Source organism: Stegastes partitus, unplaced genomic scaffold (assembly GCF_000690725.1).
Source record: "Stegastes partitus isolate 25-593 unplaced genomic scaffold, Stegastes_partitus-1.0.2 Scaffold448, whole genome shotgun sequence".
Taxonomy (NCBI): Eukaryota; Metazoa; Chordata; class Actinopteri; family Pomacentridae; genus Stegastes; species Stegastes partitus.
In genome coordinates, this window is record NW_007578179.1 from 257,160 (window position 1) to 284,519 (window position 27,360).

General features: G+C 41.7%; 1 protein-coding gene across 1 annotated transcript in view; it reads left to right on the forward strand.

Moving 5' to 3' along the window:
- Positions 1 to 1,955: 1,955 nt before the first annotated feature.
- trim36 (tripartite motif containing 36) overlaps positions 1,956 to 27,360 on the forward strand; it is a 36,705-nt gene continuing 11,300 nt past the window's right edge. Inside the window, exons 1-8 of the mRNA XM_008286308.1 lie at positions 1,956 to 2,018; positions 10,885 to 11,119; positions 18,707 to 19,053; positions 19,943 to 20,089; positions 21,397 to 21,492; positions 23,647 to 23,784; positions 24,019 to 24,134; positions 25,760 to 25,881. Coding sequence (XP_008284530.1) covers positions 1,956 to 2,018; positions 10,885 to 11,119; positions 18,707 to 19,053; positions 19,943 to 20,089; positions 21,397 to 21,492; positions 23,647 to 23,784; positions 24,019 to 24,134; positions 25,760 to 25,881 — 1,264 coding nt within the window. The remainder of the gene's footprint in view (positions 2,019 to 10,884; positions 11,120 to 18,706; positions 19,054 to 19,942; positions 20,090 to 21,396; positions 21,493 to 23,646; positions 23,785 to 24,018; positions 24,135 to 25,759; positions 25,882 to 27,360) is intronic.

Genomic DNA, 27,360 nt, shown 5'->3' on the forward strand with positions numbered 1-27,360 from the left:
GAAATCAACTGACTTTCTTCCAACCATTCAGTTCAGTTCTTTGCGGTGAAGAACTGGGGCCGCATCCAGTGTCATTTTTATTTATTTGACAAGCACATGTACTGTAGAGCCAGGGGACAGAGGACTTGATGTTTTCATTCTCTGTTGTTGTGACGCTTCTTGAATGGAACCGTTTCTACCACGCAAGTAGCTTGACATCATGTGATGTGGATGACTCATTTTCACTGATCCACAGGCCCTTTGGTGAACTTATATCCACATATACAGCAGCTACATTCTCTGCAGTTATTTAACTTGAATCGATTCTGCTTAGTAAAAACAAGCTAATCAATGCATTGTATTGATTATTCAGTCAGGTGGAGAGCACTGTGGCTTGGGTTGCTTTCAATGGGGCAACCAAGTGTCATCTCCACAGATATTATACATAAGCACTTGGGCTCAGAATGGACTGCTGTAAATCTGATGCAGACATTAATGGTTCCCAGATGCTGAATCCTAACTAATGACTGTGAATCCCTTGATTTTACTGGTGCCAGCATGAGGATCACTTTTAGGTTTGAAGTGGAAGTTTTGGATGAATTCCAATGGAATTTGGTGCCGACATTCACGTTCCCTTTTGGCTGATTTGTAGCTTTGGTAAACCCCAAATTTATCTTCCATCAAACTTTTGATTTGCCCTTTGATCACTAAATACTTGCACTGGATCATCTGTACTTTGTGTAAATTAGGAAACGTTACCATGGTCGCACAATAATAATAATAACAATACGATGGTGACATGTCTTATTTACAATCTTGCAGCCCAAAAGTTGATCTTAAAGATATGTTCCAACTGTTTTATTCTTAATGAGTAGGCTGCTGGTAAATGTTATCTCAATTATCAGTATGATAAATCTAATTTTCAGCTCCCATCTCACTCAAAATTGAAGTCAGGCTGCTACAGTGATGTCAGTTGACAGAGATCATCTCAGTGTTTGGGAGCTTTTTTGGAGACACAGTTATTAGTTTTGTCATGCTCCGTTTGCTCCATCAGGGCAGACTGCCCGTTTGTCCCCCCTCCACATGCTCAATGGGGTGGAATATGCCCGCATGAAGCCATGAGACCATCTGCTGACGCGGAACAAGTGGCATTGCCAAAAAAAAATTAAAAAACACCAAGTTAATCCGGCCACGCACTGTCCACTCGCATTCCGCTTCTGTTTCTCTGCCTCAGAAAACAAGAGGGCAACTCTCTCCCCCCCAACACGGAAAACAAAAAGCTCTGTTAGAACCACATATTTGGGTCGCAAGGACCAGAAATCGGTCCATAAAAGCAACGTATGCGCACACGGGCGCGCAGGCAGCCGTGCGTAAATGCCCAACTTGACTTAATGCGGCACTGACAGATTTAAGACCACCCCCTCCCCTCTTTCGCCCCCTTAATCTTCAGACTGAGATTATTACGATTATTTGTAGTGATTGATAGATTAACCAGCGCCGCTTTGATAGATGGCAGCGGATACAAAGAGCTCTGTGAGGAGAGACGTCGCCGCTGAGGGATGATGCGGGGAGAGAAGGAGGGAGATGGTACAGCGGGGATACTGAAGAAACGAGGGCGGGGTTTTCCCTCCAAAGATGAGGCTAACTAAAAATTTCAGAGAAAAAAAAAATAGCAGCCGGCGCATGTACTGTGGATTCTTCGGACGATCATACACGGAGAGAGAGAGAGAGAGAGAGAGAGAGCGAGAAGAGAGCGAGGGAGGGAGGAGAGAGGATGGTGATGTGGACCGAGGAGCGGCTCTTCCCTCTTGATCTTATCTCCGCTCCCCTGTGAAGCTGTCGATCCCTGTTTCTTTAAGCAGCTGAGTGGGGCTTTTTTTTCCCTGCATTTTTTTTTCTTAATACCGCCTTGTGCGCCTTCACCGGTGTGTGTATTTGTGCATCTATCATCATCATCATCACCATCATCTGCAGCCATGTCTGACTCCGAGGACATGACGGAGTTCGCCAGCATCGTGGAGCGCATCGAGCGGGGCGAGGTGAGTCTCATCCGGATGATTTATGGCTCCTTGTGACAGCAGCGGTCTGTCAGTCAACACGCTCCGGGCATCGGCAGCGGCAGGCCCGCATGACTGTCAGAGGATGGAGAGGCATCCTCACACACACACCTCCATGCTATTCTTTGTTAATTCTGTGCTGCTTTATATTGGCCTGCTCTGTGCTGATATTGGAACAAGATCTGAGTTATTAATAGGCCATCTGTTCTATTAATTACCCCACCTACAGTTAGATCCACAGATATGCTATTCTGCAGTCTAACCTGTATGCCTCTGCTATTCTACCCATTGCTTGGGAAATTAGTTCAAAAGTATTGCTTCAATCCTGCATTTCAGCCTCTTATATGCCTTTATTCCCTCCAAATGCTCAAGAAGATGACCTTCCCACTCATTTCTGCTTCTCTGTTCTATTCAGTGTTAAATGTCATTTCTTCTATTTATAGAGAAAAAAGAAGTGAGCATAATGAGTTTAATTAGTGGCTTTGCTGGGTGTAGTTGGATAGTGCTGCAGGCGGATCACAGACTTCTGTCAATATGTGGGACACTTGGCAGCAGCTGTGTGGTGAGACGGGGCACTGGGTTACTGAGGTGTGTGTGTGGACGCATGGGGGAAGAAGGGGGTCGCTACTCATTCCACCCATTTCATGACTGACAGAATGCGTTGAAATGTATCCGACCCGCTCACACGATCTCTGAGATTCGTTCACGCCTGCATGGAGCTATATGGGTGTATGTGTGAGATGCACGCTCGATTGATTTACGGACCAGCTACAGTTGCTGAATTCAGTCATATTTTACAATGTAATCATGGCTGTCTTGCAGAATGAGCAATATGTGGTGTTGGAATGAAAGAGAATTAGGATGCCAGCAAATGTGAGCGCAAAGTCTGACAGTAGACTTATTGTGGGAGATTCTTTGTTGAGGTTCTTACTGTGGACTGCAGTGTACAGCACAAAAAGTCAATGTAATGTGTGTTTCTTATAGCTGTGAAACGGTTAAATAGATTCAGCAAATTTGGGGTTACATGTTGTGGAAATGCTCCAGATATTATACAGTTCAGGAGTGAAAATAGATCCATTCTTAATGAAGTTGTCAGAGGGTGAACTCAGTCACATCGATGCAGGATGCACCCTGGACTGGTTTCCATTCTGTCACATGGCTGTCACATCCCGACAGACAGCCGTTTATGATCACATTGACACCTGCAGGGGATTTGGAGGTCAGTTAACCTGACTTGCATGTTTTGTGACGTGTTGGAGGAAGCACAAGGAGAACGTGCAAACTCCTGTCCGACAGATCTGAACCCACAACTTTCTGTCTGGGAAGAAACAGCAAGACGATACTGTCCGCAGTGTCACGGTGCCACTGCAAGTTCTCCACCGACACTGCCCGCATTGTTTGCTGCCAACAAATGCTGCTGGAAAAGTGAATGACTCAACAGAGTCCTAAAGATGCCAGCAGCGCCTTTAGTGACTGCACACACGTTGGCCGGCAGATCATCTTCACACGTTTCATTCACTTCATTCTGTTCTGTGGCACCGAACTGTAAATTTTACACTTTACCACCTTAAGAAATCACAGCCCCCCTCCCCCAAACCCCCCCAACAAGCTGTTACACGCTCCATTTTGTTGTCTGACCAAAGTGTTGTTGGGTTGACTTACAATGCGGCCCCAGTGCACAATAAAATTAATTGCAGACCTTACCAATAACCACTGCAGCAAGCAATTACCGCATCGTAAATCCCCTGAAATAAAGGGAGGGCCCCTGACATCAGAGGAGAGTGTGAAGTGAACAGAAGTTGGAGTCAACATGGGCCCCTTTGTGCCTCAGTGTTGAATACAGTAGCAGAGTGTCAGACTGGAGACTGTAAAATCCTCCGCTGCCTGTTTCTCTATTAATACTAACCAATGTTTTGCATGAAACTTGAGAGTTTCTGCGTAAACTTTATATATTTTAAGCACTGATACTTATAGACTCTTCAATCAGCAGCCCGTCCTCGGCAAGCCAAGATCAAGTCAACCCAACTTTTTGATGCATTGTCAAACATCTTGTTTAGGTTTTTTGCCGCAAGTGCAAATATTATATTTCATGCTGCAAACCCTGCAATCTGCACACACAAGGCCTTTTACCGATTTCCGATATCTATTGAAACTTCCTTCATTTTTCCTTTATCTGTGACTGTTTTTGTTTGCATGCACCCATCCAAGACGTCCTTGTGATGCAATCTGGCTTTCTGTGGTTCAGTCAGCCACACTGGGCCTAGACTAAAACATCTCAGCAAAATGTCATGACATTGTGCACAAGCATTCGTGGTCTCCAGAGGATGACGCCTAATGACTTCCACCAGCACGTCGATATTCATGCTTCAGAGTAAAATACCTCTACAGCTATTGAACAGATTGCCGTGAAATGCAGATACTCACAGTCCTTAGAGAGTAAATTCTGCTGACCTTGTTGCCCCATAGTTGATAAATGGTTGACAACTTTGGCTTCCCCTTGACCTTTTCTTTAGTATGTAAAGCAGGTCAAAGTGTTACACAGTGCCTACGCAGTAAAATAGCTTCACATTTATTTTCCGGCCCGTTTAACCAGCCTCTTGGTTCAGTGTGATATATTTTATGAACCCACACCCAGTGGATGAAGTCTGCTTCCTTTGGTGATCCAATGACCTTTGATCTAGTTCCACAATCAGGTCAAAGTTAAATATCCGAAGGTCTTTTAGATGGCCTGGCACAAAAGATGCTACAGACATTCATTTTGCCCTCAAGACATCACAATAACCTTGGAGAACATCTCCTCTATTTGTCCTGTGCTTCAGTTTTGCAGATATTTGGTCACAAACCAAAGACATTTCCATGAAGCTTAGTTGTATTTTTGTCAAATGTTAATTAGATCATCTTGTTAACATGTAACCACAAATCTGATAGGTCGTGTTTATTCTCTGAAACTCAAATATCTAAGTTTCAGTGAATGCAACTGTAGTGTTCAAGTGTAAGTCATTGCACCATTAGATGGCTGTAGCAGCTCAGCAGTAGTCAGTCGGCTGTTTAGCTCATCCATAAACATGACAGAGAGCGGAAAATGCACCTTTTGTATGCCTTTAGTTTAGTCGGTGGAGGCATGCATACAGACCTGAAGACATTTGCAGGAGCAGAGGTTTAGTTTGTTGCTTCTAGGTGTTTGCTGAAGTCTGAGTTCTTTACAAACCTACAGCATTAAACAGCAGCAGGATCCATATGACTGTCTCCAAAGCAATAAAGGTGCCCACATTTACAAACAGCACAACAACTAAAATAACTCTATTAAATATTTATAATCAGAAATTATTCCCAACATGAACACAGGATCGATCAGTATCTAACAGTAAATTACATTTTGTACTTTTCATGACGAGCTGTCACAAACGGAGTCCAAGTTTATAAACTAGAATTAAATCAATCCTGAGTCCTGAGCTCCATCACAGCTGTAAAACTAAGATCCATTTAAGAAAGTCGAAATATATTTTTGTGATGCGAATTTCCGTTTTAAATCAGGATGTTTGCAGCAGTCTTACTTTTGTGTGTATGCACGGGTTTTAGAAGTGACCTTTCTAATAAGTACACTAACTACCATAATGTGGCAACAGGTAGCCGAGGAACAGTGAACACACTCGTTCTAACATAAACTGCTGTAGTTTGGTAAATTATTATCACACATGGGCAGAATTTTCAGTGATGAAATCATAAATAAACTATAAACTATGGGTGAACTCTCTTCTCATGGGCTATTTGTAACCAAAATCCCATCCATCCATTATCTATACACCGCTTAATCCTCACTAGGGTCGTGGGGGGCTGGAGTCTATCCCAGCTGACTCAGGGTGAAGGCAGGGGACACCCTGGACAGGTCACCAGTCTATCACAGGGCTACACTTAGAGACAGACAACCAAGCACACTCACATTCACACCTACGGACAATTTAGAATCACCAATTAACCTCAACATGTTTTTGGACTGTGGGAGGAACCCGGAGAGAACCCGGAGAGAACCCACGCTGCACGGGGAGAACATGCAAACTCCACGCAGAAAGATCCCGGGTGTCCTCACCGGGATGCGATCCGGCGACCTTCTTGCTGCGAGGCAACGATGCTAACCACCGACCCACCTTGCAACCCTATTCGTAACCAAAATGCTCAGCTAAAATAACCAAAGTTACCAAAACAACCACAATATTAGCTTTACCTGTTACAGTCTATACACAGCAGATATTGACAGCCACTATAGAAACCAAAGTATACAGCGCATTCTGGTGAATTCTAGTTAAGATTTGAAGTGAACTTTTTCGCTCCCCCATGAAGCTTTGTTGGGTAAAAAACAAGCACTAGTTGTTGTCATGCACAGTCCCTCCCATCTCAGCCGTTAAAGCTTGCACCTCCTTCAGAGGAGTCAGAGGTGTCTTGCTGGCAACTGTCACTGGTCACTCAGTCTTTGAGGATGGCCTACTTAAGCAGATTTACACATGTGCCATATTCCTTCTATTTCTGAATTATGGATTTAACTGTACTTCAAGGAATATTTCGAAGAGGAACAGGAAGAAGCCTTTATTGCCACAAATACATCACAGCACTGTGATATACAATACAGAAATATGATATCCCAGTTGTGGTCAGAGCACGGGGTCAGCCATGATAAGACGACCCTGAAGCAATATTCAGTGACTTGGAGATTTTCTTGTATCTCTTCCATGACTTGTGTTTTTCAATAGTCTTTTCGCAGAGTTGCCTGGAATGCTTTGGATTTTGTTTGGTCTGTATAGTGTAGTTAACTGACTCACCAGTGACTGGACTTTCCAGGTACAGGTGTCTTTATATGACAACCATTTGAGACACACTCGCTGCACTAATCTCCATATTACTAATTGTGTGACTTATGGCACCAAGTGGCAACACCTGTGTTAAAGCAGGTGAGTCACTTTAAAGGGAGGGAAGTCTTAAGCTACGACTTTTTTTTCTCTTTTCTTTCATAAATTCTTGTCAAGAAAACCAAATTAAATTGATTCAATGTTGAAAAGCAGTGACAGGGGAAAACTACTGAGGGAGTCAGGAGAATATGTTTTATAGGCACAGTGTCAGCATGCAAATGATGAACAGTCGTCCTCAAATGTATTCATACCCTCCCATTAAAGAAAGAGAAAAACAGCTGAAATAAGTTGAAACTGACAAAAGTAATAATAAATAAAAATTTACTGAAAATCATGACATTGTGGTTTAACAGAAATATTGAAAAAAAACAAACAAGCAAACAAGCATGATGTGACCTGTAAACTAATATTTAGTTGAACAACCCTTTGAGCCAATCACTGCAATCAATTGTTTTCTGAAACTCTCAGTCAGACTTCTGCACCTGTTGACAGCTATTTGGATTTCACTGCTCATCAGCAAAGTGCTCTAATTTGTTCGGGACAGTTTCTATTCTTTTTTTTGTTTAATTATTTTTTTCAACCTCAATTCAAAAGCAACGTCTTATTTCACTAAATTACAATTTAGCAAATTTTTATTTGTTATTATTTTTTTCAGTTTCTAGTTATTTCAGTGACTATTGTGAATTTTGCCTTTTCTTTAATGGAAGGATATGAACACATTTGACTGTAACCTTGTATGACTTTTTGTGTTTTCTCAACCCTTAATTTCAGTTACTGCTATCTGGCTCATAACACTGCTTCTTATTTATCTTGTTACACTTCATACATACCTTAATTTTACTTATTTTATTTATTTATTTTTTGCCCTGGTGATGGCGGTGCGAATAGATGCAGCGGCCCCATTAGGAGTATGGTCCTCCAGCTGCAGTATGTCAGACAGAAAAGCCCTGCAGAGGATAGGTAGAGGAGCTGAGAGGGTCATCGGAGTTTCCCTCACCTCTGTCCAAGAACTTCTCCAGAGTTGCTGCAGGAGCAGGACCCTGAACGTTGTCAGGGATTCCTCACACCCTCTCCATAAACTGTTTGAACTGCGACCATCAGGCAAACGTTTCCGGAGCGTTAAAGGAAGAATCTCCAGACTGATCAACAGCTTCATTCCACAAGCTGTCAGAATGCTGAACTGCTGATCCCGACATTCAGATTCAGATTTGTTTTATTGTCATTGTAATGCGTGCAATGAAAAGTAAGGTGCCTTTCAGTGCAAAAAAACAAAATATAAAAACTTATAAAACAACTATATACAATATAAAAGAATTACAAAAAAAATAAAGAACTCTATATAAAAAGATGAAATTAAATAATGAGCAGAGTGGATACTGGACAGAGGTAGTGGAGTTGTATACTTACAATATATTGCACTTATTGCAACAGGGAGGCATTTATGGCTCTGACAGCAGTTGGAAAAAAAGCTGTTAGTCTGTTAGTCCTGGTTCTGATGGCTCTGTACCGTCTGCCCAATGGCAGTAGCTCGAACAGGAAACGTCCCGGGTGGTTAGAGTCCTTCAGGATGGTGTTGACTCTCCTGAGGCAGTCAGAGCCATGAAGGTCCTCCAGTGTGGGTAGAGGGCAAACACTTGTTTATTTAGATTGCTTGGATCCTGAAGAATCGCTCTCTCATCTTGCCTGTACTACTGTGTATGTACAGCGAAATGACAACAAACTTGATTTGATGTGATACCACTGGCAATACTTCTTAATCTATATGTTACTATTATTGTTAGGCACAAAAACAGTGGTTCTCAAACTTTTTAAACCACGACCCCCACGATAAAATAAATTTGTGTTTGTGACCCCCCCAATTTGAATTTTCAATTTATAATATGTTGTTCATGCATTAATGCGTTAAAAATTAATGTGTTAATTCCACAGATTAATCTCTTTACATTAACCCACATTAATTTTCTTTTATATAAATGAATGAATTGAATTTATTCTGAACAAATGAAAGGGAAAAAATATATAAAAACAAAAGAAAATGATTTTTAAAAAAGAGCAAATAAAAATAATAATATCGCATTATCAAATCATAATATTTGAGAAAGGAGCGGGAAAACAACAGCAAAAAAAAAACAAAAACAAAAAACTCCTTCTATAAAGTCTGCTCCAAAAAGAGCTACAACATCATGACACCATCAATAAACAAGATTTTTGCACAATAAACTTCCACCATTGCAGACAGCAATAATATTTGGAAAGTTGCAAATTATTGATTTTCTGTTGCTCAGAATTTGGTCTGTGTGTGCACTTAACCAATGAAATTTCCCCTCCACCTGTTGTTACTTTTAATTTTGACAGCCCTAACACACATTTATTTGATAAATGTAGGCTTTACTTATATTTTGTATTTTTTTTTGCAATGATCTGGCGACCCCCTGATATTATCTTGGAACCCCCAGTTTGAGTCCCCCAGAAAACCACTGCACTAAAACACCAAGCCAAATTCCTTGTATATATATAAATAAAAACATTTTTAAAAAACCCTTCTTGGCAATGAATCCTGTCTGGTTCTGATGATGAACTCTCATATTGACACAGTTTCCAACTTGCCTTTATGCAGCCACAACAAAAAACATAATGGAATTCCTCAAGTTCAGTTAGGGGGGCTTTTGTTTAATTCTGTGCCACCCCATGGTTTCCAGTCGCCCCATGTGGCCACCCCCTTATAAAAAAAAATGTGGAGAGGCCAGTGCAGCCAAGTCGACTAAAACTTTGCGATCACTGCAACATAGTGCAGATTTTTAGCTGGATGCAAGAAAACAATCCTCTGTGCTTGATAGATTTAAGTGAAGTTTACGTGTAGCACATGAATGCAGCATCAGTTCCTCCCCTTTCCTCTCTCTCTCTCTCTCTCTCTCCTCCCCCTGCGCGCTCTGCAGCACAGAGGCGGCTGCTGCTGATTCACTGCCTCTCAGCAGCGTCACACTATTTAAATTCACTCCGCCGTCGCTGTCGGCATCTTCAGCTCGGGAGGAAGTTTGGCGTTGTTGAGTCCCAACAAGCAAAACAAAAAAAAGAACGCCGGTTCTGGTGTTTTTTTTATTATTATTCCGGCTTGTGTTCAGTCTCCTGAGCATGTCTGCAGAGATGCGGCGCAGCAGCAGCACGATTGCGGTAAGTGGGAGGAAAAAAGTAGGAGATTTATGGAGTTGATTTGCGGCTCGTCATTGTCTCGATGCGTCTAAAGAAGCGCAGGAGGAGGAGGTGGTGTGGGGGGTAAAGTTAGTCCTGCTGATTTTAGCTCCTTTTTTTTTGTTTCATTTCTCCTTCTGGATTTAAACACGTGCGGAGGCGTTTTTTTTCTTCCCTTAATGAGTGTTTGTGGAAGCAGCAGGAGTGTTGACTGACACCAGCTGAAATGAATGAACAATCGGTCGTCGCATATGGGAGCCCCAGTCCTCCATCTGGGCCCTGGTGGACGCGTTTTTTCTAATCGTCTTTTATGTGCTAAAACGTGAGCTGCTGGAATCGAGTGTTTAACTGTTTCTCTCTATATTTAGCCGGGCTTTAATCCTGGCTTATGTAATGTATCAGAAACATGGTAAAGACACTGTTGTTGGCTGCTGCTACTGGGACTGAGTCCATTATATTAAAAGTGGATATGAAAGTGTGCTCAGGTAGGAGAAAGAGGGAACTTGCATGTAATAAAAGAACATTTTCTCTCCTCACTGACACAGAAACATGTTTTCACAGTGCAGACAATAGCTCTATTTTAGTTGTAAAATGTCCTAATAATAGGATATTGTTAAAAAAAATCAAAGAAAGCTGCATCCTCGCCTTTCAAGCTCTTTATCCCCAGACAGATCTTTGATGCTATTTCTGCTGTTCTGCTGTTTCTAAGTCGTCTTCATAAAAGTGCAATTTCTCAGTCATCACGTCTCCATCCCCAGGTTCCGATCAAGAACATCGAGAGGGAGCTGATATGCCCGATCTGCAAGGAGCTCTTCACCCACCCGCTGATCCTGCCCTGCCAGCACAGCGTCTGCCACAAGTGTGTCAGGGAGCTGCTCATGATGAACCACGAGGACTCCTTCGACGCCGGCTCCGAGTGCTCCCTGCCGGGCAGCCCCAGGTCCAGGGTGCCATCCCCCTCCATGGAGAGGCTGGACAGGCTCGTGAGATCAGGTGGGTCTCGGGGTAAGGAACCGAAAATATTTCTTCTCTCGGTAGATGGGATAGACGCTCTCCGGACGAGAGGGGTTTTGTGTGGAGCTTCTGCAGGGTTAAAAGCTTTTCTATAGCCTGTATGCACATTGCAGCCTCATTATTAGAGCTGTTGTGATGGAGCTAATAACAGCAGGAAATGCAAGTATCAAATGCATCTGTGGTAATTTGTGGGGACTTCCAGGGAAGGCAACATGAGTAATGTCGACTTTGTGTTGCAGTTTCTTCCTCCTGATTCCCTCAACTTCAGCTTTTAGTTCTGCGGTCATGCAACAGGTTTCAGTGGCTGCAGTCAGTGATTTACAGAAAAGGACGGAAGATTTCTAACTAAAGGAAATGTGTGATACAAACAAAACCCGAGGCTGTATTTTATTACCTATCAAACAAAAGGGCAGCGCTGTTGGGATGAAGACTGTATGGCCCAATAGGCAAATCTTTAGCCGATGCAAATTAGTGGTCAAGAGTGAACAAGCTCATGGAAACTCTGAGGAAGGCTGAAACTGGGCCAAGCGTTATTGTATATTTGGGTGTTAGTGTGGCGCAGACACTGCCCCTCCTCCTTGTCTCGTCCCAGACCAAGTGAAACCGAACATGAAAATGATTTTTAATAGTTTCCTCACTCAGCCATAACTTCGTCCGTCATCTCTTCTTCTAACAGATTTCATTAGGAGGAACCTGACAAGCTGTAGTTTTTGTCTACAAGAGAAAAGAGCCGTTGACAAGCTCTCTCAAGCCCTAATTGTCTCCGCTGTCTGCCTTTTGGTGGCCCCGGGGCATCAAACATCCCCTTCAATCACGCAGGGGCTCATGTGTTCATTTGAAAAATTGTCTCAGGAGCAGACAGACGTGTAGCTATCATTTACACTCCACCTTTAATCGGATATACAGGCATGTGTGTTATGTACACACGACTGAACAAAGCGTATCTGTAAGCTCCTTTAAGGCATTTTTAAACTCTTAAAACCAAGCTGAGCTGCAGGGAGGGAAAGCTGTGGTTGAGGCGGGGGGCGTGCAGGTGGCTAAATTTACTTATATTTTTTTAAAGAAACTTCTCCGCTCAACAGATTGCTGCAGCTCAGGCTCCAGCAGGTCAATGTCTAAGCCTTGAAAACAGCACGGTGGGACACAAGGCTGCCTTTCTGCAGCCTGAGAGCTCCGGGCTACGAGCCACCTCCATAAAGATGCTGTCTCATTTACACTCTCGACCAGGCCGGAGTCGTGTCTGACTTACAAGCTAAATACTAATTCCAAGCAGGTTTTTGTGTTGAGACAGAGATTACCAAGAGAAGCTCCGATCTGAATCATTTTTTGCTCCTTTTACGGTGACGTTTAATTAGCAGTGATGTCTGCTGGTGCACATATTTTATCATCTTATGCAATGTTGGTTGCCAAACTTTAACATTCTATATTAACTGTGCAAGATGTGAAGTATGACAGTCGGTTTATAGTTAAAGCTGTTTATATATAATATGTGGTACTGAGACATAACTCAGTAGCTGCCAGTGAACATAAATATCTATTAAATCAGAGACATTGCAAGTTTTGATTCTGCTTGTAAGGGTTTAAATGCATTTAGAGCTGAAGATAAACGCTTATGCTTCAGTAGCTGATGCCTAAATTCATCCAATTTTTAGGCAGATTTTGAGTGATAACATAAAATGCACATAATACTTGATTTTTGACTGAAGCCTTAAGTAAATGAAGGTGCTGCTCACAAGTGGAAGTTTGGTGTTTGCATGAAAACACTACAGAGTTAAATATATCATATGCTTAATGTGCTGAATGGATTTGGGACATAATCAGTTGCACATGCTTGAGACCGAGTTCTATCTGGTGTTACCTGGTATTCATTTAAGTCCGATGCCTCAGAGCAACACTGAGAATCGAAGCCAGAACACCAGAGCAGAAATAAAAACAACCCCAGAGTACGGTGAGGTGAACAACTTTTTCTATTCAAAACCAACCGAGACTCTCGAGCACAGCCTCCCTCTTTCAGATTCCCCCCTCTTCAGCCCTGAATGAGTTCATTCTTCACTGGCAGCGCTGCATCTGTTGACGCAGGAAATAATCAAATCCTGCTTTTGGGTAAACAAATCTCACGTCTTGCCGACAGCCATTGTGTGCACAGGGGTAATTGTTGGTGTGACTTCTATATCCTCGTTCTGTTTGTATGTAAATTGATGCACAGTCACTGGCAGTATAGTTAATGCACTGTTAATTCAGTGATGAAGAAAACGAGTTAATTTAGTCGAGTCGTTCGCGGGTCCTGGTGCAAGTGGAATTCCCTCGAGGATTATTCTGCGAGGTTGTTCCCGCTTTAAGTGCTTTTAATCGGCACATTACGAAACGCAAATTCTCAGTGCGTTAAGAATATTTAAGAAGCCTCGAAGTACGTTATGAACATTAACTCCCAAACTAATTCCCCCGACTGCCTTCGCCACGGGGAGATCAGATCGTTGGTAGCCATGGTGACACAACCTGCCGGTGAGGAATGAATGAGGGATTAGATGAAGGCAGAGAAAGAGAAGACTTAAGGCTATATTTATCAGCTCGGACAAACCTCGCTGCACGGGGACAGAGGAAGGCGGCCACTAAAACTTCATCAGCATTGTTCCTCAGCTTCATTTTATTTTGTGTCACTGGAGCTCAAACAGTCTGATGTATAAATGTTCAACAGCTAACTCTTGATATGTGCACTTCAAAGTTGATGTAATTGCTTTTAAATTACTATTATTGAAATGTTGGGAAATGTGCTTGTTTGCTTGTCAGATTGACACCATTGTCGTGTAGGTACTTCTTTGTTTGCTAAATATGAAGCTAGGAAACCATTAGCTTAGCTTAGCATGAAGATCAAAAGTTACTCTTAGTTACTGTGGCTATGCTAGTCAAGCTCTTATCACAGTTTATAGCGCTAACTGGGCCAGTTACCACCAGAAAGTATTTCTAAAACACTTTCTTCTAAAATGCAGAGGTTGGCAAAAGCAGTTTTCTCATTTTAAACTGCCAACCATCTATTTTGACAGCTGATATCACCGTAACATTTTATCAGCTGCGGCTAGTTGGCTAATGAAGCTAATGTCAATGCTAGTGCAAGTTGGTGGAAAGACAGCGTAAAAGCATCTTAAATGCGTATGAGACGTCATAAGCTTCAAGTTCAGCAGGAGAAGCTTAGTAATTGATCTAGTTTGTTTAATCTGTGCAAAGGCTGGAAGTAGTGTAGTAGTGCTGGTAGGATGATGGTTGTAGCTTTGAAAAGAGCCAAGCTAGCTATTTGCAGTCGTAATGCTAACTGAGCTAAGCCGGCTATTTCCTGAGTTTAGTTTCATATTTTCCATGTAGGTATGACAGTGTTTTTTCTCTCAGCAAGTAAGTGAATAAGTATATTTCCCCAAAACTCCCAACAATTATAAATTGAACTTGTCCACCAGATAAATGGAAGAGGTCTAAGGAGCATGCCTGTGTTTCTGTTATGTGCTTTTTATTTTACAAAACACTCCTAAAAACTTTGTTAAAGACCCTCTCCAGTGTTTGATTAAATCCTAAAAACTCATCTGCTGTGTCTCTCTGAACCCTCGAAACCTGCGGGCAGATTTGTAAGCCGTGTAGTCTTTAAATATTTCCACAAAAAACCAACACCATCTGTCAGCCAGAACTACTTAACCAAACCTAATTTCACAATCATGTGCCATTTAAATAACTTTATTCTACATGTCTAGTTTGAGAATTTCTGAAAAAGTAAACTATTTTTCATAGCCATGTTCTGTAGAAAACTAAATCCAGACTACTGAGAAATCATGAGTGACTCGTCTACAACAGTCTTGAGACATAAATTCAGAAATTTTTTTGGTTGAACTGCAGGCAGTGTTTGCACAAAGCAGATAGGAGACAAGTATGGAAATAAATTTAAAATCTAAGTAATATAACATATGTAGAATTTCCACAGGAGGGGGTCTTTAAATTCTAAATCATGTTTATTTATGCTTCAAATTGGACCACGTTAAAAAGTGCATAAATGAAGAGTTAACTGTCCTTCAGTCACATCCTGTATGTGTATTTTAAATGCTGTTTTGTATTTCACTTTGAACTGCATTACCAGATTTCTTTTGAAACTCACTTTTTTTTTCTCTCTGTTTAACTTTAAGTTGGCTTTGTTGTTTCTCCAATGTCACGATGTTGGAAAAAGAAAATTTGATTCACACGTCACTTCACATTATGTATTGTTTCATTATGTTCTTGTTGGTCTCACCTCACTTCTCTGTTCATTGCTTGCAGCCACAGTGCGAAGGTCGTTTGGAAGTCGAGGTAGACGCGGGCTCCGTGTATTGAGTAGCTGTAGTAGTGAGTACAGTGCTACTAGAAACCCTTGTGACACCCTAGTTTGGTTCTACCTTTTTCTCTACATAGTCTACTTTAGCCCCTGTCAACACGACCATACAGACTCACACCGCCGGGAAGGGATTATAAAAGTAGGCTTTTTCTGGAGAGTTACTTTAGTTTTCTGCACCTACTGTTGTAAACCATGCTATTAATTTATTTCTAGAGACTTGATAAGAGGTACTAACACTTAAAAATGTCCACTGAGTATAAGTGTAATTTAAAAAAACTCAAATTGACAACAGATTTAGGTTAGGAAAATTGAGTGAAAACCTTAAAGGGACAATGAGTCAACATGCAAAAAGGCTTAAAGCAAACATGAGTCAGCATATAAGGAGCAAGCGATACCTAACGGAGGGACAGGAATTAGACGGAGGCCGAGTCCTGGACGGGGACGTTGCCCGGTGCCAAAGAGGAATTGAAAGGAACAAAGACTGAAATTAGTGCGAAAAGGAGTGAGGAAGTTTCCTAGGAGCTGAAGTGGAGTAGGAATGTGTGTGTGTGTCTGTACACTAGCTAAGCTTTGCATTCATTTCGTAAATCACGGTGGCAAGTAAAGCAGCTTTATTGAGATGGAGAACTGTAGGTCTCTGTTGTTTCTGAGTTAAAACACACACACCGAAGAAAAAAACCTACACAGTGTGTTTGGACTTGCCAAGATTCTTAACTGGGTTTTACTGACTGATATGTTTGCCTTGAGGGTACTCTTTATGCTTCACTTGACAATCATTAGTGTTTGAGAAACAGTTTATAAGAACACAGACCTGTTTGAGCGTACCTCTAATCATTTTGGGCTTGATGAATTAGGAGCCATCAAACTGCCGAGTAAAACAAGACCGAGCGTTGCTGATCTTGTCGGGCCAACGAATGCACTTATTTGACGTACTCTGTGGATATTTTTAAGAAAGTGTTGCTCTTTTCTCTGTTTAAAACGCAAGTGATAGATGTTTTTTCTATTTAACAATGTAATAAGACGTATTGTTAGGAATAATAATGATTAAAAAAAACGAGACGCATGAGAAAATAGGGATTTATTTTTCTTTAGCCTTTCAAGGAACAGATTAAAATCACATTCAGGTTTTTTTTTTGCATCAGAAAGGAGGAAGACCTTTATTGCAGTCGTACAGTTGGCTCTCCGACTGATACTGTCAGAACAGAATGTCAGGACCAATGTTTGGATGACATTCATCAAGCCAAAGTAAACGAGACTCCACAGATTTGCATTGGAAGATGGAAAAAAGTAAATGATTCGCTGTTCCTGGATGCACCACGAGATCCATCTTTATTTTACAAATATTCACTGAAGATAGTTACAGTAGAGGTGAATGCTAAATATGTTCATGTATGTTCACTGCAGCATACAAACGCAGTGCCAGTTAAAGCCTCACACTGTGTCTGAAGATCTCTGCAGGGGAATCGAATCACCTCCCTTCTGCTCTGCAGTGACTCGTCAGTTTCTCGCTTCGGCTCAGCCTCCCAATGCGGATCCATAAATCAACACAAACACACACACACACTTTGCTGCAGGCGACTCCTGTGTGCGTCTTGTTCGTTCACACCTTCTGTGAACCCGAGTCCCTACATGTCACACGCATGACTAAAGACGTGAACACACTCGCTGTCTTTGCAGGACAGAAAATGACCTTCTGCATCAGTCACTGGTTTAAATATGGAGGCTTTCTGCCAGACGTCTCCTCCTTTTCATCCAATTGCCTTAACAAGACCATGTCATCCTCATCTACATGATAAGCACAATGTTAGGTTCACCTTTGTCGAATGAATTCAGGTAGGAGAAGTTATCCATGTGCGGCAAACTAAGCTCAGTAGTTCAGACTTTACCTCCACATAGTGAACCGTCACTGCACTGTCACGGCCTTCAGTTCTGCTCACGTCACACGGCATGCACATGGCCACACACATCACATAGCTTCTGTTTGCTGTTCTGCCACTGCTTTTCCCCTCAGCTGCACCTTTTGTTGTTGTTTTTTTGTTCTCTTTGTTTTGCAGAAGTGTTGTTTTAAAAGAGCTTTCCTGTGTTTCGCCTACCTGAGGAGTGTTTGATTTAATTTTCAGGTCCTCGGAAACGGAGCGGAAACACTGGCTTGCAAACTGAGATAAATCGAGCACTCCTCGCTTCCCCTGTCCCCCAAAAACGTGAAGCAATATTTTTATTTTTGCGTGCTGGCTTTCAGTGTGGTAACCGTGTTTTTGACAGACCCTGCCTGTGTCTGTGATGTGTCGTCGTGTGACAGTTCCTCTGTGTCCACCTCGTGTCGCCGTCTTGTTATGATGCTGCCGCATCAGTAACAAGCACGATATTGTGAGAATCCCTTGAAAGCAGTGCTGCTTTAAGAGGAGATTTGTGGTTGTGTGAAAAGTGTTGATGCATTGAACTGGACATGGCATATTAAAGTTCAATTGCTTGAAATTTTTTTGATTTAAGACTTTGGCTTGATTTCTATGTCCCACAGTGTAATTCAGCTTCATTGCTTGATTCGAAAATGCTGTGATTTGTCATATTTTTTTTATTTTCTCAATCACTCATTTAAGAAACTAGAGTTCTTTCTTTCGTCCAGATCATTGTGAGCACCTCAAATACTCTTCACTCCTGTGTTAAATGTTGAATGACCTGGATTTCTTACTAAGACAGTCTCCATAAGCTCCGAGGATGCAACCTTCCCCATGACTATCCTCTATCTCATCATTCCTCTCCCTGCCCCAGTGCTCTTGGATGGTCTCTCTTCCTGGACTTTATTCCCTCATACATGACAACTACTCTATGCATTGCCTGTACTGGTGTTTTGCTCCATACGTCCATGCCTCCGTTGAGTAGTTGTCACAGTGGAAATAAAGCACAAAGGGAGACATGCTGAGGCCCTATTTATTAAGGCTTGATGTGTCCAAAGGCATTTTTGCCTTATGATCACACTTGGCAAGTCAGAGCTGATGATGTAAGGCTGCTTTTGTGAAACACAGCCCAGATTCTGTTGAACACAAACCGGGGTTCACGTTGATCAAAGCCCCGGTTTGACTCTCTTGGAAACTATTCCATCAGTGTAATTTGCAGTCATTGGACATTGTTGCTCTTATTTCAAAATAGAGCCTCAGACAAGACTATAAACTGGGTGACCCAAGGCTATGAATCCATGTTGCTCATGCCCTTTTCTCCTCCAGGTTCCATCTCGTCCCCGGGGTGGCGCCGAGGCTCTGTGACTCCCCGGGTCACCACCATCCCGTGCCCGGGCTGCCACCACGACATCGACCTCGGCGAGCGCGGCATCAGCATGTTGTTCCGTAACTTCACCCTGGAGAGCATCGTGGAGCGCTACCGGCAGGCGGCCCGCGCCGCCGTCGCCATCATGTGTAACATCTGCAAACCTCCGCAGCAGCAGGAGGCCACGAAGAGCTGCATGGACTGCAAGGCCAGCTACTGCAACGAGTGCTTCAAGCTGCACCACCCCTGGGGCACGCCCAAAGCCCAGCACGAGTACGTCGGTCCCACCACGAATTTTAGGCCCAAGGCAAGTACTACCGCTTTCTTTTAAGTTCATTCTTTTGTAATTATCTGGTGTTTTTTTTTTTTTTCAGACAGCAATCAAAATATGTTGTTTGCTTGCTTTGGACTATGAACATTACAGGAGATAAGCTGTCACTGTCAAAAACAGACTTTAACATGTATAGATTAGTCATCCAGCATGTTTAAAAGGTTCATTGAGTTGGAAATGTTTTGGAGTCAGTGGTTGGAAGTGAACATAAATCTCTCACTGTATGATTTTCACTTGAAACCATGGTTGTCAGTGAACCTAATAGCTGAAAATTTTGCAGCATAAAAGTTGCGTCAAATGTTCTCACGTTGATGCAGTTTAGTCAGAATAAACCCTTAATTATATTATTTTTTTCTCTACATCTTCGTCTGTTGCTGCATTATTGATCCAGCAATCTGACTTAATGATATTAAAATGCTCAGATAAAGGTCCAACAGATTTTAAATGTTGGGTTTTCATCCCTGTATCGCTTTGTTCTTTGCAGTTTTTTGAGTCCTTGTTGATCAAGCAGCTAAAGGTAGTCAAGTAAAACTTCTGATGGGGATCTTGGCGTAGAAAAGAAGTGCTGATTTAACTTCTATTTTAAGACACATCAGGAAACAGTTCACACTGAGCCGTCTACTGCCCTTTAGGCCATCTTCCTTGTTTCACTTCAGCTAGTTTTTTGATCAACCAGCGTGCAGTAATCTGTGCCGTCGAAACACTGCAGCTAAATGTGTGTTCATGCATTCTTTGGTCTAATTTTAAACTCCTGGTTGTTCTGGAGATTATGTAACCGTATAGTATGCAGCTGTGTGCAGCACTTGTGCCCATGACCAATTTGTCCTCGGGGACAATAAAGTATGTCTCATCCCAAATATCCCAGGTGCTCATGTGTCCCGAGCACGAGATGGAGAAAGTGAACATGTACTGCGAGGTGTGCAGACGGCCGGTGTGTCACTTGTGCAAGCTGGGAGGATCCCACGCCAACCACAAAGTCACCTCCATGAGCAGTGCCTACAAGATCCTCAAGGTAACACGGACGGACACTTTAGATCTTTTGAGAAAAGATAAGCTTTTGTGGGTGAAAGCTGAGCACACTGGACTTTTTTTTGTTATCTGCGATGCCTGAGTAAATCGGAGTGAAACACAAAAATGGCTTACGATAACAAGGATTAATCTGCGCTTGCACACAATAGCCAGTGTTGCCGGAGGCTTGAAGTAGCCACAGCCAAACAAAGCAGGCTTAGAACTTGGAGTTATTGATGTTTTTAGAGTGAAATTGCCAAAAACTACTATTTTATGATGATATTAAATTAGTAAAAAAACATCATAGGATTTGAAGAAGTGCATTTAACCTGACAGACTTTTACTGAGCAGGATGTTTTTGCTCATATCTGAACTATTTTAATCAAAATCCTTAAGAGAAAAAACACCCTACAGGTCCCTTGATCTCTCATCTCCTGCTGGAATATTAATGCCTGACCTGTACTTGCGCTCCAGATATCAATCTCTGTCTGGAAACCAAAACCCAGGCTGGCTAACTGGGTTAAAACTCACGTGTGGTCATTAGATCTTTACCACTCAATAGAATTAATTTCAATCAGTTTAAGTGTTTGGTTTAGCTTATGTGGAGACAAAAGCGTGAGGAGATGGTGCTTTAGGGTTGTGTGGTTTCTATGACAGCATCATGCAACACACAAAAAAAAAACCCTTTTAACAGAATAGGCTGTAATTGAAATTGAGTTTTAATCTTGTTGGCACGAACTTCTTCCAGTTTAAAGGTCCTGGTGCTGCGTGGTTCAGCAAGTCCAGGCGGAATCTGTGTGAAACTCAATACGCCGGTTTGTGTTGACACAAACATTGTGGTGCTTAATATTTAATGAGACACATTTGTTCGCCATTATTTTGTGTGCATTGTATCTTCAAATTGGTGGAAGGCGTATCGGATATCCTGAACAGTCCCGGAAAGCTTCGTCAGCCAGGAAATGGTTTGGGTTTCAATTACTCTGATGCGCACTAATGCACCGTCACGCTGCACGTGTGCGTCAGTCGGGAACTCCTTTAGTCAGTAGCTGCAGATGTGAATGTTATGAGACGTTGATGTGGCCCATGTTAGTGCTAATGCTTGGGTATGTGTAAGTAGAAGTGAATAAATCCAACTCTATTCCCCCAAAATGACATGTTTTCATAGAGTTCTGTGTGTGTGCATTATCTCTTGAGTCACTGTTGTGTAATCTCTATCTTGTTTGTCATCAGTGTTGTGTTATGTGTTCGTATCTCTGAGTTTCCGGCCCAATGAAACTCACTGTCAATGCTGCTGATCTGTTCTGTCACCAGGAGAAACTGGCCAAGAGTATCCATTACCTCATCAGCAAAGAGGACCAGGTCAGGACTCAGATTACTGAGCTGGAGGTGCTCATCAATCAGACCGAGGTGAGGGAGCTGAATCATGCTGCTGCGACGCCAACATCCTTTTGTTCACTCTTAGAATTTTGCACAATGCACTGCAGAGTTTTTAATTCTGCTTTCAAAATCACAGGTTCATTTTTTTTTTTTTCTTGCTCACACTTTTACAGTCTGCCAAAGGATGAAATTGCTCTGAAGTGTTTATATTCACACTGGTGCATTTAACTCATCAGTTAACAGGGAATTAAAAGGGTTTTCATTCAAGTCCTTTGAATAAAGCTGCTGTAAAGCGTTTTCTGTTAATTATTTCCACTCTCGTTGTCTCTTTTAACCTTCTAAACCTCCAAATCCAATGGCGGCTTTGACAGGCATGTTGTCTTTAAATACTTGCCTAAATTAAATCAGTTATCAGAGCAAGAAAATATAAAACATTTATAATCTGCTCTTCAGAATTTCTATGCTTCATATTGTGATATTTTATTAAAAGCCTTTTTTTCCCCCTACATGTCTCATTTAGGGGGGAAAAAGGCTCAAAATACACTGTTTTCAGGAACCACATTCTGTTGAAAAAAGCAAAAAAAAAAAAAAATCCTATGCACCTCAGTGACACAGTCGCGTGACAAAAATTCAGGGACTTTTTGGCTAACCTTGGTTGAACTGCAGGCTGTGTTTACAAAGAGCAGATAGGGGACAAGTATGGAAATCAGTTAACAATGTATGTAGTTAAGTTTCCTTAGTATGATGTGTCACCATTTTCTTCCAGTGCTGGTGGAAAGATACTGGAAAATAAAGTTGTTTTTTTCAATTTTTGGGAGAAAAATAATTACAGGAATTCTGTTTGTTGTCCTCAAAATCCCTTCATACTTCATGTCTCATTTAAAAATTCCCCCAAAATAAACTGTGTGCTCTAATGAGATTCTGTTAATAAGAACCAAGAAGCCATTAGTGACTCAACTGTGACCAAATTGGCATAACAGGCCTGTTTCCACTGAATTGCAGACAGTATTTGCACAGAGTATGGAAACAAATTAAACATGCAAATAGTAAAATGTTTGTAGTGTGTAGCATCACAATTTTTTTTCCAGTGTTGTCAGGTCCAGTATTTTCAATTCAACCATGATGAATTTTGTTATACTGCTGCACAAAACACATTGTGTGCTAAGTAATTGTGAGTTCTCTCTGCTTCCAGTCATGGTTATATTAAGTCTATTGAAGTACAGGACTTTTTGAAAAATGAACCCACAGTGAGTAAAAATGCGACTGGAGAAAGAAATCCCCCAGACACTGCTGTGGAGTCGGAGGCTTAAACCCCACCAACTTCACTTCTAAAGAGGATTCATATTAGTCATGCTAGCATCTTATAAAATGCTTAATTTCAGCCCTAAAACTGCCTTTGACTGCAGATAAGTCGATAGTTTGAGAAAGCACAACAAACGCGTGCCTTTTTAAAATAATTAAATAATGAAATAAAAACCAAATATTTATAAAGGTGTCTTGAAACCAGTTTGTTCGGTTGAGGAACCACTCGGAACAAAACTTACTCTGTGTACGAATAAGGAAGGTCACTAACCAAACAGTATGCAAACCACACAAACAAGGGAACACAGGATTTGGCTACTAGTTTCTCTCACGCATGTCTGGGTTTCAGACTCTGACCTTGTTCACCTTTTACTTTGAAGCTGTAGTCTTCAATACACAACCAACATCACACCTGTGGCCTCTGTAGGTTTTTAATTCAGCTTTCAGTGTCTTTCTTTTTACCACATATGACAGTACTGCTTTGTTGTACTTCCTAAAAGACGTGCTTGAATTCTCTCGACTTCTAACCGTGGTTGTGCTGTTTCCATAGATGTGCAGGACTTTATATGACACATGTACCTGTATGGGCAGCATTTAGTTTACTGTGTATTTCTACCAACCTCTGTGTTAGTCATGTATTTAAGAAGATAAAGTAAAACTACACCCCTTCTGTCACTGTTCCTCAAAAACCTTGTAAAGAGTAGGAACTAAGGAGAGGATTGTCACCAATCACATGGTCTTTAATAAACTGTTATGGTGATGTTCTGTGGCCGACTCAACACTTTGACTCCTCTGAGAATTTTTTATTTATTGTACCAATGTGTGTATATAGGAAAATGTATTTTCTTTGTACAAATTGACCAAAATGTTCTCTTCTCACAGGAAAACGGCCAGCTAGCAGAGCGTCGAGCCAACGAGCACTTTGAGCGTCTGTTTGAGACTCTGCAAGAGAGAAAATCGGAGATGCTGAGGTCCATCGAACAGTCTCGTAACCGTCGCCTGGACCAACTCAAAGGCCAGGTATAAAATGCCAGGATTGAATTTAATTTCTTTTTCATCTCCTCCACATTCATGCGTCTTTACTCATCATTCCAGGAGCTTTCGATGTCCATCAGGTTTGCATTAAACCCAGAAAAAAGGCTTTCTATGTACTTTCCTAGATCTGTCTGAAAAGGGTAAAAACAAGCCCTTTCCTCAAGATGATTATAATAACTGAATCTTTAAGTGCATTGACATTTAAGTGATATTTCACAGGTGGAGGAGTACCAGGGCATGCTGGAGAACAGTGGACTGGTGGGCTACGCTCAGGAGGTGCTGAAAGAGACCGATCAGTCCTGCTTTGTACAGACCGCCAAGCAGCTGCATGTCAGGTACACAGCAGAGCAACATTCACCTGATTGTTTATGACTGCTTTGACTTGATCAGTAATGGAGGTCAGCTTGTTAATATTCATTTCACTCAAATGGAAAAAGTTGAATGGCAAAATGTTAACAATAGTCTTGTATCTAAAACCACAGAATGGTATTTAGCATGCATCAAACTTTTACAAAATCCCCAAAATGATTTGTCTCAGTATTGATTTTAGCAATTTGTGTGATATGGAGATGCACAAATCAACTTGCTCTGTGGTAAAGATATTGCAGAGCAAATTAACTGAAGCATTATTGATTGAGGGCTGCAAGGTGGAGCGGCGGTTAGCACCGGTTAGCACTGTTGCCTCGCAGCTAGAAGGTCGCCGGTTCGTGTGAGGACACCCGGGATCTTTCTGCGTGGAGTTTGCATGTTCTCCCCGTGCAGCGTGGGTTCTCTCCGGGTTCTCCAGCTTCCTCCCACAAGTCCAAAAACATGTTGAGGTTAATTGGTGATTCTAAATTGTCCGTAGGTGTGAATGTGAGTGTGCTTGGTTGTCTGTCTCTAAGTGTAGCCCTGTGATAGACTGTCAGCTGGGATAGGCTCCAGCCCCCCCAGACCCTAGTGAGGATTAAGCGGTGTATAGATAATCGATGGATTATTGATTAAGGAAATGTAGAGGCTGATTTAGTTAAAATAGTTCTTGTCAGTCAAATATAAGGCTGTGGAAAAAAAGTCGTAACTTATCACTACAAATACAGAATTACTGCATTAGGGTGTCACTATTATATCTTTGAGGTGGAGTAGTTAAACCGTGCACTTTGCATGGCGTTACTCTTTAAACCCAACAACAGGAACATGCAGGAACAGTTGTCGAAAGCTGAAATCCTGACTGTAAACTGTCAAATTAATAATTAAGCAGCTTAGCAAAGATTACCAGATGCAAAATAAATTTCAGATTACAGAAGGTAAACATGATTTTTTTTTTTTCTTTTAAACTAAATCCACATTCGCAGACTGAACTCATTCATTTTGAACTGTTTACATGCAGTGTATCATTAGTTTTAGATCTTTTTGTAGGTTTCTGAAGTGGGATTTGTCCTGTTTATTTTAGCATCTCGAGCACCAATCTGATTATGTGTTTGGGTGACTGGAGTGTGTCAGGAAGACACAACGCCACGTGCACATAGGCTACCACAGTCAAGGGCAATTACAGGAAGACTTGTGCCGCAGTGTCCAGTCAGCGCTGTGCACCGGAGTATCCTCTGATCTAAGCTGACTAATTGATCTCCATTAGCAGCTTTGGATAATCTGGGCACCTTTTCACTCAAAAACATGATACTGCAGCCTGTTTAGTTTTCTCCTGTCGACAAAGATTTGGTTTTTAATCCTCTTTTTCACTTATTAAAGGCAACGTAAATAGAGTTACAACCGACTAAATGACCCCCAGAGTACAAGACTGATTAAAAATACGTGACATAGCCGACCGAAGAGAGAGAAAGTCTGGCTGCAGCTAATAGAGGTCCTGTTTTGTGTCCTTGCTAATGTGTTTGGTGGGCGTACAAAAGTACCTTTATGCTGTTCAGAATCGTTCTCCAGTAATAATGGTTTCCTTTATGTTATGTCTGCCTTGTATGTTTTTTAGGATCCAGAAAGCCACAGAGTCTCTGAGGACCTTCCACCCTGCAGCTGACCCCTGCTTTGATGAGTTTGTGCTGGACACATCCAGGGAGGAAACTCTGCTCAAAGAGATGTGCTTTGGTGGAGGTACGCGTGATTTATTTATTTAACATTTGCTCCATTTTTTTTATTTAATTTTTTTTAACCCAGGTGCAACATTCTTGACAGTGTTGGCAAAACCACGATCTGATGCATCAGCTTTTACCTGAAGTAACTTTCGGAACCTGACTTTTGATTGAGAATTTGGAATATTGCCATGTGTACAGGCTGCTTGATGAACTCGGTGGGTTTCTGTGCTCAGTCAAATATTACTCCACTGATTTGTCTCTGAAAAACTGTGTTAAAGGACAAGCCGCTTGTTCATGGGTGACTGGAAAAAGTGACCGTCAGGAAGATATGGTGACATTTTGAGCTTCTGTTCATTTTGCGAATATGAAGACGGCCTTTGTTCATGCGTCCTTTTAGACCGTGGCAAAACACGGCTGTTTTAATGTAGGGCCTTGCAGTTTGAAAAGTTAGTTTAACAAATGAAAGTGTTCTTTAAAACACGAAACAGCCACAATAAACAGTCTGTGCATGGCCCTGTGAACTCTGTTGTCCCAAGAGGTCAGAGGTCGTCTGTGGGCACCTAAATTGGATAAACGTGTTGAGCCTTGGGTGCGCTGCCAGTGGATTTGACTGCTCTGGGAAGCTTTGTTCTGGTCTGCTGACTTCCAAAGGCTTCTTCTGTAAACAACTGCTCAGGTAGAAATTTCCCAGGGATGAAAGGATGCGTCCTCTCTTGATTGCTCCGGCATGCTGCCTCTGTAGAAAATACATTGTTTTGCATTAATTTAGGTTTGCTCGTTATTATGAGGCCGTGACGAGGAGGCAAACGACAGCAAGTCGTAGCAGATGTGGTTTTCAAGCAACAGGAATAATCTTGTCTGATATTGCACCATACCACTGACATTTTCTTGGAAGAACTTAAACTGATGAGCAACACTTTTTTTTATTGGTTAGCAGACTGTAACTTGCATGCATTTCATTCAAGACTGTTTTTAAATTTGATGTTTTTGGCCGTTTTCAAAATGTTAAAGAGCTGGAAAAGATTCAACTAACTGGTATGTTCAAAAATTCTACATATACAGAACGACGCAGTTCAGATAAGCTATCAAATGCTAAAACAGGCTGCAAAAATGGCTTCATGAGGAGGTGTATATTAGTCACAGGCTACTGAAAGGTCAGTCATAGAGCTAGCGCTTCAACGTTTGGTGCAAACTCGTACCATCGTCAGATTAAAGCTTGTCACGCAAATCAAACTCTATACTAAAGCTGGAGAATTACACGTATTATACTGCAGCGAACATGAACACATTGACATAGTATGATGTTCATATTGGCTCCACCTTCCTCAAGTTCCTGCCTTAATGATATAATTACCAGACGGGGGATTGAAGCATCATAGCTGTATTTCAGTGACTGAGATGGAGATGTATTGAATACTGCAGATGGTGACAGTAAGTTGTGACGGTTCTCTCAGTCGTAGTTATCCACTGACTGGTGTTTTGATGTTTGGAGCCTCTA